Below are 13,410 nucleotides of genomic sequence, written 5' to 3'. Positions count from 1 at the left end.
GGGTATATATGCCCAGTAGATGTAGCCAGGGGTATATATGCCCAGAGTAGGTAGCCAGGTGTCCCCCTCCCTGCCTCCCCAGCAGGAGGGGAGCAGCGCAGAGAAGAGGGAGAGCTGCTCTCTCTCCCTCGCTGTCCCCTCCATTAATGTCCGGGTGCTGGCAGCGGCGGGCGGAACTTACCTCCGTCTCGTCGCAGCGCGGATGGATCTGCCGCTACTCTGGTCTAGTCCAGACCAGAGCAGCGGCTGCGGGATCCGAACTTCCGGCCGGCGCTGGAGCGAGACGGAGGTGAGTCCCGCCCGCTGCGCCAGCACCCGGACAATAACGGAGGGGACAGCGATGGAGGGAGGGAGAGCCCTAAGGTGAGAGAAGGGGGGGAGATGGCCCCCTTCTCCACCGTCCGCATAGCTCTCCCTCTTCTCTTCTCTGCGCTGCTCCCCTCCGCAGAAAAAAAAAAAAAAAAAATCAGCTCAGCTGGGCGCCCTTAGGGACCCGGCGCCCGGGGGCACTTGACCTACCCCGACCCCCCCTAGCTCCGCGCCTGGGGACCGCTCTCACCTTCTGATATGGCTGCCCAGACCCACACACAGCTCACTCAGCATAAACACTCTAAAATCGTTGGCTCTCCGATTCCTTAAGCCTTGCAATGATCCTCGCATACATGCAATAAAAATTGTAATAAAATGACAGCGTAGACGGTTTTGAACACCTTATGGGGGAACACCATTGTCAGGTATATCACCATGTATTAACTTGGGGCCACCGCAACAGTGATCCTGTCATTTACAATGGTCCCCCTCCTGGTGTATTGGATCCTTCACCACCAGCCAAAAAACAGCCCACTGCAACTGGATACGCTTATATAGTGTAAAGTCTTTAAACATTTATCAGGCTGTGTATGCCCAGATGGACCTAAGTCACTAATACCTCAAATACTCTTTACCAAGGCCTTGGATTTAAAGTTCCTTTAAGAGAATGAGGAGGTGCATAGATCAAAGGCAAGAGAATGTATATCCTTTTTCACAGTTCATATTTTGCCGCTCTTCATATTGTGTACAAAAGCAATTTCCATGCGATTTTTACCACAGATTGATTGCACAGTCAGTAGTGGGGGGCATATTCAGCATGCATCCCATATCATGAGCAACATCAGATGTGGTAACTTTATTCATCTCCATGCAGTCCAAATGCTACGCTGCAAGGCAAGTTTGTCAGTCTTTTTAAGCAACTAGCATGTCCCAGATGCAATGGGGAAAATGCAGGCTGTGACACTAAAGAGGAACTGTAGTGAAACGTACATAATTAAATTGCTTATTTTTAAACAAAAAGTTTTAAACAAATAAAATTGCTTATTTTTTTTCAATATTTATTTATAGATTATTTATTCAGTGTTTGCCCATTGTAAAATATTTCCTCTCCCTGATCTACATTCTGAAAAGTATCACTGGTGGTGACATATTTTGCCAGATGATCTGTACGCAATGTTTATTTACTTTGAATTCTATGCACAGAGTAGAAGCAGTAGAGTATTGAACCATATTGGCCATCTGTAAAAGAGATAATGCCATTTATTGGCTAACTTAGGTAAAAAGGTAAGCTTTCGGCTAATAAGCCTTCTTCAGACTTTGTTCCTAAGGACAATATGAAAGAACACACAGCTTATATACACTGGATATGCAAAGGATAAACTTTGTTTTGCAAACGTAAATAAATGTCATTAGATGCCTTAATCACAACATCAGGAGGGACTCACAGGGATGCTTGCTAATTTATGACAAATCGATAAGACCACTTGTTTGCTTAAATATTCCATACCACAAACTCTAGGCTATGAGGAGACAGGCTCCAAATTGCAATACGTTCATCATGGGGGATGTTGGTGTACAGAGACTCCACCATTGTGGCAAGAATTGTGCCCTAAGGCACTGGGTCGATGGCTAGCAATTGGTTCAGGCTTTTACAGACCAGGGCCCATATGCAATTCACTTTTTCTCCTGAGTTTTCTTCTGGGTGATATTTTTAAAATTGTCAATAAAATGTGTTTTAAGCCTTCAGAACTTTATTCCAATACAAGGATATGTATATCAAGAACATTGAAGAAACTTGAAAAATTTATATATAAAAATATAATAAATCTTTATTGAAGACAACACTTGTGCAAAAATATTCATAAAAAGTATCCTTCAAGGAAAATTTTCCATAGAAAAGAATGGCAAACATACAGCAGTGATTAACATCACGATTAGTGCAATTGTAAATATTGAGGAAACGTCAACTTGTTTCGGGATAGACCCTTCATACTCTAACCACCCTGAGTTGTTCTCAGTGAGAGTTTCACTCCCTGAGATTATGGGTCTGCCTGGATTTCCCTCTTTGTGGGTTTTGGAATGCATGTAAAAGCAGGCTGTTCAAGACTTTCCTGGGATGAGGGCCTGTACATGTTGTCTGGTGTTTTGTGAACAATTTCTTCATCATCTTAGTGCCATCCTGTAGATTTTTGTGGGGTCCCCCTGTAGTTTGGCATAGTGCATGGTGTTTGACAACTGTCTTTGTGCCTCCTGAATGTGGTCACTGGTGTTCATGATAACTATGGCACCTCCTGTAGCCACTGGTTGATGACAATATCTTTATTCTCATTCAGGGATCTGATGGCCTGTAGCTCTTGTGATGCTATTTTCTGAGCCAGTGTTTATTGGACCTCACAATTTCACCACAATTTCAGCTACACAGGCTCCCCTGATGATCTGTTTGAGCAAAGGTAAAGATTTTCTTGTGGGAAAGGGAGTATCAGCTACCAACTGGAATAAAGTTAAATCCTTGGTTAAAGTTCCTCTTAACCCTACCTAAACCTCCTCCGGTGGATCCACTCTGTCAATGAAGTACTCTTGCTATGCTGGCAATCAGCAGCGTATGGTCTATGCTACACATGGTGACGTCTCCCCTCTACTCTCGTATCTGCGGCAGCTCCCTCCATCTAGCATACATTTCAGTCAGGATAGCAATGTGAACAAGAGCCTGCTGTAATCCAGGATCCATGCATTTCAACTGTTGACCAGTTTTCATCAGGATCTTTAAGCCTGAAGATAAGATGGTTGCAAACAGATTTGTTTGTTTTTTAAAGTGTAACTGTCGGGCATAAAATCAAAAAACAATTCTTTATTTTTATTTGGTAAACAAGTAATAAGGATGCTAACCAGCAATCCAAAAGTTAAAATCACTATTACTTTTCTTGTTGATAAATGTTTATTCTCCAGTTTACCTGACTCTTATTTGGTACACAAAAAAATTTGGTATGCACAAAGGAAGGTGCAGGGCATGCTGGATTATCCTTTTTTTGCTTCTCTACTTTCCCCTCAGACTTAACTAATGCAGCCTGATTGGCTGAAGCCTCTTTCCCTCCTGTTTTCCCCTCCCACACCTCTGTTCCTCTCTGATTGGCCAATATTTCTCATGCTGAGACAATGCACTTTCTAAAGTGGAGGGCTGGCAATGCATACACAATCAGGCAGAGAAAAGTAAGGGAGGAAATTACATCAGGATTGGCTTCAAAATAGCCACAGTTTAAAATGGGAAATGCTAAGAAGGATTTTCTCTTTTTTACTTTAGAAAAATAACTACAATCAAAATGTGGACAGCGCAATACATATGTTAAGTAGAGCAAGTATTTATCTACTTATACAGTGGGTTGAAAAAGTATTCGGCCCCCTTGAAGTTTTCCACATTTTGTCATATTACTGCCACAAACATGAATCAATTTTATTGGAATTCCAGATGAAAGACCAACACAAAGTGGTGTACACATGAGAAGTGGAACGAAAATCATACATGATTCCAAACATTTTTTACAAATAACTGCAAAGTGGTGTGTGCATAATTATTCGGCCCCCTTTGATCTGAGTGCAGTCAGTTGCCTATAGACATTGCCTGATGAGTGCTAATGACTAAATAGAGTGCACCTGTGTGTAATCTAATGTCAGTACAAATACAGCTGCTCTGTGAGGGCCTCGGAGGTTGTCTAAGAGAATATTGGGAGCAACAACACCGTGAAGTCCAAAGAACACACAAGACAGGTCAGGGATCAAGTTATTGAGAAATTTAAAGCAGGCTTAGGCTACAAATTTCCAAAGCCTTGAACATCCCATGGAGCACTGTTCAAGCGATCATTCAGAAATGGAAGGAGTATGGCACAACTGTAAACCTACAAAGACAAGGCCATCCACCTAAACTCACATGCCGAGCAAGGAGAGCGCTGATCAGAAATGCTGTCGAGAGGCCCATGGTGACTCTGGACAAGCTGCAGAGATCTACAGCTCAGGTGGGGGACTCTGTCCATAGGACAACTATTAGTCATGCACTGTACAAAGTTGGCCTTTATGGAGGAGTGGCAATAAGAAAAGCATTGTTAACAGAAAGCATAAGAAGTCCCGTTTGCAGTTTGCCACAAGCCATGTGGGGGACACAGCAACCATGTGGAAGAAGGTGCTCTGGTCAGATGAGACCAAAATGGAACTTTTTGGCCAAAATGCAAAGCGCTATGTGTGGCGGAAAACTAACACTGCACATAACTCTGAACACACCATCCCCACTGTCAAATATGGTGGTGGCAGCATCATGCTCGGGGGGGGGGGGGGGGGTGTGCATCTCTTCAGCAGGGACAGGGAAGCTGATCAGAGTTGATGGGAATATGGATGGAGCCAAATACAGGGCAAACTTGGAAGAAAACCTCTTGGAGACTGCAAAAAGACTTGAGACTGGGGCGGAGGTTCACCTTCCAGCAGGACAATGACCCTAAACATAAAGCCAGGGCAACAATGGAATGGTTTAAATCAAAGCATAGCTATGTGTTAGAATGGCCCAGTCAATGTCCAGATCTAAATCCAATCGAGACTCTGTGGCAAGATCTGAAAACTGCTGTTCACAAACGCTGTCCATTTAATCTGACTGAGCTGGAGCTGTTTTGCAAAGAAGAATGGGCAAGGATTTCAGTCTCTAGATGTGCAAAGCTGGTAGAGACATACCCTAAAAGACTGGCAGCTGTAATTGCAGCAAAAGGTGGTTCTACAAAGTATTGACTCAGGGGGTGAATAATTACGCACACCCCACTTTGCAGTTATTTATTTGTAAAAAATGTTTGGAATCCTGTATGATTTTCGTTCCACTTCTCACATGTACACCACTTTGTATTGGTCTTTCACATGGAATTCCAATAAAATTGATGCATGTTTGTGGCAGTAATGTGACAAAATGTGGAAAACTTCAAGGAGGCCGAATACTTTTGCAACCCACTGTATATGTGTTTGCTTGTTTTTCTGAGACAGTATGGCAGACAGCTCCTCTTTAATTGAAGAAATACAAGATCTAGGTCACATTAAGGTGGGGAAAGTGTAACGATCGGTGTAACACACTGATTACCGGTGATATGCAGTATCACCGAGAATACAGATATATACCCGATTATTGATGATCTGCAGTATCACCGATAATCAGATATATCTATAACCTCTGGACACCTGAGTGATGAGTGTTTAGGAGCAACAGTAATACTTTGAGGAGATATAGCTGGAGATCAGATTCCTTCCACAGGTCTGAAGCTCCCCAAGGGGCGGAGCTAGGCTGAGAGTGGGAAGGACAGAACGTGAGTGACACCAATGAAGGAAGTGTCACTGACAGATCTGCGAACTATCTCTTAACAGGAAAGAGTTCTCGAGGTCGGACAGGCCAGGTCGTTAACACACGGACAGATAAAGTACAGAGACCGTATACAGGGACAGAATCCTAAGACCAGCAGAGTTTGGCAACAGAGTATCCGAATGACTAAGGTATAGAATCAGAGATCAGAAGAATGGTCAGGAAAGCAGAAGGTCATAACAGATAATCAACAATGCCTAGGCTTGAGTGTGAGTTCCTAGATTCTCAACACTTCTGGAACTAGACTAGACAATAATGATGATACAAATGGTACAGAATTCCTAGACTAAGGTGTGAGTTCCTTGGCCATCAACACCTTGGAAACTGGTCTAGATAATAACACAGATAATAATACAATTCCTAGGCTAAGGTGTGAGCTCCGTGATCATCAACACCTACGAAACTGTCTAATAAACACAGATACTGACAAGGTCTGAGTGCTACCACGTAGTGATCGCAACGCCAGACACCAGAGAAATGACCAGCACCCAGTATATATACACCAGCGCTCTCTAGCGCCTCCCCTAAGTGCTGGACCAATGGAAGTTGCTGAAATTGTCAGCTGACCGGCTTGGTCAGCTGACTCCCTTCTGCCTGTCATAAAGGCCTTGCCTCTCTGCGCGCGCGTCCTCCTGAACCAGTGTGGACTATCAGTCCCAGCCACACCAGACATGTGTTGCAATATTCCTGCCGTGTTGAATGCGGAATCCGCCGCACCGCTGTCTGTGCGTGCGGCGTTTTCTCCGCATTCAGCATTACTGACACGAGTAAGCCTATGGGTGCTACATGCCGCGTCGGACGCGGAATCCGCCGCCCTGTTGTCTGGGCATGCGGCGGTTTCCCCCGCGCTCCGACTGCGCGCTAGCTGCCATGTTGAACGCGGAATCAGCCGCCTTACTTTGAGTACTAGCGGCTTTTCCGCGTTTCCTCACAGAAAGTTGTTTTTTTTTTTTTGTTTTTTTTTTAGCCCTCCTTCACATAAATCTGCCATATTAACAGGGGCATGTACAGTTTTTTATGTTCACTGTATCTGGCTCTTGCACTGCACACTGCAATACAGGTGTCACGGGGGTCAGTCTCGTGACATGCTTTTAATACCTTTCGTTAGTAGACCTTGCTTGTATTCGTTTTTTTTGCATTTATTGATACATTTACATTTAAAAATGTTTAAATTGGTATTTCTTATATACTGCTTATCATACACCATTAAAAGTCCTCTTCTTTCTTTTTATCTTGTTAGCTAAATATTCACACTAGAAAATAGTGTACACATTTTACACTTCTTTCATCCTATCCTATTGGGTCTCGGTAACAATTTTCCCTTTCTATTACAGATTTCAAGACCAAACGAATTTGATATAATGTTGAAAATACCACCTCTGCAGAGAGTGGATTTGATAGAGGTTGGGGACAATGGAATCTTCTATTTGCTACAATGCAGACGTCAAGTAGAAGGGTTTGTGGAACCTTATGTAGATGGAGATGACAACATTTCAGCCAAAATAATTCTGACTCTCTTTACAAAGCTGGTTAAACAGGCAGTCTCGGGCAAGTTTTTTTTTTAATATATATATAATTTTTTTCCAGTGTTTTTAGCTATATGAATATTCTGGTAATATATGAATAAGTAAAATGCCTAGATATGTGTATGCTGAGATTTTTTTCCCCATGTACAGCAAAATTGTCAATCTCACATGCTGGGTTATTTTAACGCAAAGGTCACCTGAGAGTTATATTGAATTGAAACTGCCTGATAGAAGCTGATCTCAGACTTTTAAAGGAGAACTGTAGTGAGAGGTATATGGAGGCTGCCATATGTTTCCATTTAAGCAATACCAGTTGCCTGGCTATCCTGCTAATCCTCTGCCTCTAATACTTTCAGCCATAGGCCCTAAACAAGCATACAGCAGATCAGGTGTTTCTGACAGTTTTGACCGATATGACAAGATTAGCCGCATGCTTGTTCCTGGAGTGATTCAGACACTTCTTCACCCAAATAGACCAGCAGGGCTGCCAGGTAACTGGTATTGCTTACAAGGAAATAAATATGGCAGCCTCCATATCCCTCTCACTACAGTTCTCCTTTAAGAAACTCAATGTAGCCACATAGACATGGTGAGAATACATTGCCTTGGCTTTGCCTCACCACGTTGGGAAGATCATTATGGGCCATAAAAATCTACTTGCCTTGCAAAATTAATCTGGCCCAAAAGTATGCAATTATACGACAAATTATAATGCATGATACACATACCCCTAGGGGTACTTCTGATGGGCCCAGGGGGTTACTTGGGCTTGATATATAGTTAAGTATATCAAATTTAGAATAAAGAAAAAAAGATAAAGCAAGTAAACACCAAACTATTATTTTAGCTAATTAAAAGCAATAGTAAATTCTTGGAAACTGTTTAGAAACAATTATCATGTATTACTTTTAAACATATCTGTGTTGAGGAGTACTTGAGATAATTTTTACCATACCAGGGGGGGTACTTTGCGAACATGGGCTTTCAAAAGGGGTACATACCGATGAAATGTTAATGTTCTAAAAAAACAAGGTCCATATGCAATTAACTCTTTCTCCTAGGCGATATTTTCACACAATATTAATAACATTTCTATCAAGCCACCAGCAAGCATGAAACTTACTTTTTTTAATTTTACTATTATTATTATTTAACAAGAAAACATTTGTAGAAAATTCAATATTGTAAACAATATAATGTGTAATTGAGATCAATTAAAGAAAACCTGAGACTGAGAGAATAAACACATTGATACTTACTGTGGGCTTCTTCCAGCCCCCTTCAGGCCGTAGGTCCCCACGCTGCCCCCCCAGGCCGCTCAGATTGTCTGCTAGCCATCTCAGTAATCAGGCCACAGTTGTACCGCTGTGGCCTGAAGCATTCTGGCCATGGGTGTGCGAAGTATGAAAATATCACCTTAGCTTATCCAGCTAAGAAATATCATCTATCCACCTGCCCCAGATAAGGTGAAATTGGTTAGGCCTATTTTTGTGATCCTAGATTCATTTATGATATGCTAGAGTAGAGTCAATTCTTTTCCGCCGAAAGCACACAGTGGGAATAATGTTCAATAATCACCTAGATACTCAGAATAATTTTGATGGTACCTGTTCACCTGTTTTTTGGTACTTTTTCAGTTTCAGAGTACTAAGCAGTTATCTTTAACAGAAAATGAAAAATGATCTCCTAGGAGAAAATTTTGGAGTAAAAAGGCCCATATTATTATTATTATTATTATTATTATTATTATTATTATTATTATTCATTTATAAAGTGCCAACATATTCCATGGCACTGTAAAAAGTAGGAAAATAAACAAGGGTACAGTATGATACAGGCAATGATATACTGTACATCAAATATGGACACTGGTACAAAATACAGAACTGGTGGTTACAATGACAGATGTAGCATGATGAATAAAATGTATAAGAGTGTGAGCTATGAAATGAACAACAAAATCCAAGACAGGGTGGGAGAGCCCTGCCCTGAGCCCTGCAATTAACTTTTTTTCCCCTAAATTTTTCTACATTTTCTCCTGGGTGATATGTTTACATCTTGTCGATAAAATGCTTTTTACACCACCAGCAAGCAAGAAAATACTCAAAATAGTTGTGATAGTACTTTTTATCTACTATTTCATATGCTTTCAATTGCAAAGTGCTTTTATTTTAACCACTTGCCGACCGCGCACTCATAACGCGCGTCGGCAAAGTGGCAGCTGCAGGACCAGCGACGCAGTATTGCGTCGCCAGCTGAAGGCTGATTAATCAGGAAGCAGCCGCTCGTGCGAGCGGCTGCTTCCTGTCAATTCACGGCGGGGGGCTCCGTGAATAGCCTGCAGGCCGCCGATGGCGGCTCGCAGGCTAAATGTAAACACAAGCGGAAATAATCCGCTTTGTTTACATTTGTACGGCGCTGCTCCGCAGCAGCACCGTAAGGCAGATCGGCGATCCCCGGCCAATCAGCGGCCGGGGATCGCCGCCATGTGACAGGGGACGTCCCGTCACTGGCTGCACAGGACGGATAGCGTCCTGTGCAGCCCAGATCTCCAGGGGGGGCCAGGTAGGAGAGGGAGTGGGAGGATTTCGCCGCGGAGGGGGGCTTTGAGGTGCCCCCCCCCCCGCAACACCCGCAGGCAGGAGCGATCAGACCCCCCCAGCACATCATCCCCCTAGTGGGGAAAAAAGGGGGGCGATCTGGTCGCTCTGCCTGCACGCTGATCTGTGCTGGGGGCTGCAGAGCCCACCCAGCACAGATCAGCTACAACAGCGCTGGTCGTTAAGGGGGGGTAAAGGGTGGGTCCTCAAGTGGTTAAAGAAATGATTAAAAATGATCTCCTAGGAGAAAAGCTAATTGCATGTGTACCAAAGTGAGTTAAATAAGGGCTTGGGAGTCTGATGTTTCACTGGAGTTGGGTCACTTGGGGTGTGCTGTGTCTCTGTGGACTGATCTGTAAATGAGGGGTCTGCTCTGTCTTTAGGCCTCCTTCACAGTGGGACGTTAAAGTCGCACGTTATAAAAAATTATAACGCAGACTAACGCACCGCAATACAAAGTCTGTGCGACATTCACAGTGCACACGTTGCGTTGTGTGTAACGTGTAGCAATATTTAGAAGGTGCTGCATGCTGTGTGTTTAGAAATACATTTGCTGCGTTGTGTGTTGCACATGCTCAGTAATGTTTTTTTTTTATTTAAATGTCATGCATGCGCCGTTTTCATTCCATCAGTATGCGACGAAAACGGCGCACCAAGAAACACATAACACAGTGCAAAATAACGTCCAATTTCATAACCAACATGCGCTGCGTTAGGTGCACGTTGTGCGACTTTAACATAACACCAAACGCAACGTCCCACTGTGAAAGAGGCCTTAGGGTCTACTTTGTTACTGGGCGCTAATCTGTAACTGGAGGTAAGGGCATTGTGATTTCTTGAATCTGTCACATTACCATACCTACTTTTCCATCTGGGAAGGGGGTAGAGAAAAATTCCTCCAAGATTAATCTAGCTCTCCAGCATCTAGTTGTATGCAGGTTCTCCATTCAGGTCCTGATCCGGCTCCTATAGGCACAAACTCCAGCCTCCACCGTACCAGTGATTTAGCAAATAACAATGCGCTCGGATCATCTGCCAAAGTGCACTGCACGTTTTCTGACTCCTCTCATTCCCTGTTTGGCTTGGCCATCACCTCTCCCCTTTCCCTGCTCGGTGTGTCTATACTCACCCTCCTGGAACCGTGCTGACATCATCAGAGCATATAGAAATGGATGAGCTGGCTGGATGGGACTGCCCATCAAGCTCTCTATGCTCCTTCGGTGGTATCCAGTCCAGCTTTGTGCATGTAACATAGAGAGCTGGATGGGCAAGTCCCATTCAACTCTCTATGCTCCCTCTATGGTAAACGGTTTATGCAAAGGCCTGAAGCTGCCAGGCTTTCTGGGCTGTTGTATTTGCCACCAAGAAGAGAAATTTCTAAGAAAAGTCTACAAGAATAACCTGTATGAAAGCGTGAAACCAATCACCCTGAGAAGAAAACACAGAGACAACCGGGACCCCAAACTGGTACTTTCAAGGGAAGGTTGGATGGGGAAGCAACCATCTACTGGAAGCAGGTTAAGATTTATAAAACCCAACTCCACTTAGGTAGAACAGGTGATGATGATCGCACTGTTGTAAAACAGCAGTAAGGTCCTAACAAGTGGCATCAGACTTGTAGTGTCCTGACATAACCCTCACAAAGGGGAAAGAGGGGTAAGAGGGGAAAGAGGGGTAGGAAGCACCCAGGAGTGTATAAAACTGAGTTGAAAACCACTAAAGGAGAAAAAGGAAGACTTGGCTTACCTCAATAATGACCACTTCATATGTAAATATAAATTATTTTTTTTTAATATGAGCACAGGCAATGCGTTACGTGGATCTTCGCCTACGTCCTCGGGCCAAATAAAGTGACTAAATTCATCTAATACAGAGAGCTCAATACTCATGCATGATATATGCATAAAACATACATAAAACACATCCTAATATCAAAATACAGCATATATAGTGTAAAAGCAAACAGGACAGTCCTCATGTACAGATTCTAACCGAATATCAGTGATCGAAAACAAAAATAAAATAATGGAAATTATGCAATGCAATTAAAGAGACACTGAAGCGGAAAAAAAAATGATGATATTATGATTTGTATGTGTAGTACAGCTAAGAAATAAAACATTAAGATCAGATACATCAGTCTAATTGTTTCCAGTACAGGGAGAGTTAAGAAACTCCAGTTATTATCTCTAAGGCAAACAAGCCATTAACTCTCCGACTAAGTTTAGTCGTGGAGAGGGCTGTTATCTGACTTTTATTATCTCAACTGTTCCTGGACTATTTACTTTTTCTCTACCAGAGGAGAGGTCATTAGTTCACAGACTGCTCTGAAAGACTCATTTTGAATGCTGAGTGTTGTGTAATCTGCACATATTATAGAATGATGCAATGTTAGAAAAAACACTATATACCTGAAAATAAAAGTATGAGAATATTTTCTTTGCTGCTAATCTTCTAGTAATTATTCATAGTACACAACCAATTCACTATATCATAATTTTTTTTCGCTTCAGTGTCTCTCTCTTTAAGTATAAAAAGTCTGTATAGGCATGTGGAGTAGCATATCTCTGTAAGAAAGTGCTTCTTTTGTAATGTATTCAAGAAGACCTGTGGCGAAGGAACACATCTGATAAGGAACACACTGTGATGTGCTGATTAATAGCTGGTTCATATTTATGGTGGAGGAACACCATAGCATTGCACATAAATAGTAATTAAAACTGAAGTGAGAAGACTATGGAGGCTGCCATGTTTTTCCTTTTAAACAATACCAGTTGCCTGGCTGCCCTGCTGGTCTGTTTGGCTGGAGAAGTGTCTGAATAACACCAGAAACAAGCATGCAGCTAATCTATCAGATCTGACAATCACGTCAGAAACACCTGATCTGCTGCATGATTGTTCAGGGTCTATGGCTGAATGTATTAGCAGAGGGTCAGCAGGGCTGCCAGGCAACTGGTATTGCTTAAAAGGAAATAAACATGGCAGCCTCCATATACCTCTCTCTTCAGTTGTCCTTTAAAAGCTCCTCTATGCTTAAACACATAACTTTTAAATGCAACTAAAAAAACATACATTATGCTTATAGATTGATTAAAAGTTGCTCACAAACACATAAACATACCTCCCAACTTTTTGAGATAAGAAAGAGACACTTAAGCCACACCCCTAACCACGCCTCTAGTCACACATACCATAAAGATTTCATAAGAAACATATATTGTTTTATAATTCATGTCACGTTGGTCCTTTCTATCCTGGTTCATTTTCCTTCATTTTAACATTTGAAAATAAGAAATATATCAATTTAAAGGATGGGAATAAAGTTTAGAGTCAGTTCAACACATTTTTCAGTAGATAAAATACATATATTTACATAGATTTGAACAGGAGTCCTGACAGAGGGACATTTGAGGAAGAAAGAGGGACAGACCGACAGGGTTCCCAAAGAGGGACTGTCCCCCCAAAAGAGGGACAGTTGGGAGCTATGCCATAAACTCGCAAAACTAAGCATGCTACCTAAAATATACAGTTGCAGGAGGCACCGGACTGATTGGATAGTGCCATCCTGCTGTTAAAAATAACATGTGTAAAGAAC

General features: G+C 42.4%; 1 protein-coding gene across 1 annotated transcript in view; it reads left to right on the top strand.

Moving 5' to 3' along the window:
* The window catches only part of LOC137570673 (cyclic GMP-AMP synthase-like), a 91,067-nt gene that overhangs the window by 56,487 nt on the left and 21,170 nt on the right, over positions 1-13,410 (top strand). The window contains exon 2 of the mRNA XM_068279374.1: positions 7,024-7,237. Coding sequence (XP_068135475.1) covers positions 7,024-7,237 — 214 coding nt within the window. The remainder of the gene's footprint in view (positions 1-7,023; positions 7,238-13,410) is intronic.

This window comes from Hyperolius riggenbachi, chromosome 4 (assembly GCF_040937935.1).
Source record: "Hyperolius riggenbachi isolate aHypRig1 chromosome 4, aHypRig1.pri, whole genome shotgun sequence".
NCBI lineage: Eukaryota > Metazoa > Chordata > Amphibia > Anura > Hyperoliidae > Hyperolius > Hyperolius riggenbachi.
This window is presented reverse-complemented; position numbering and strand designations above follow the sequence as displayed.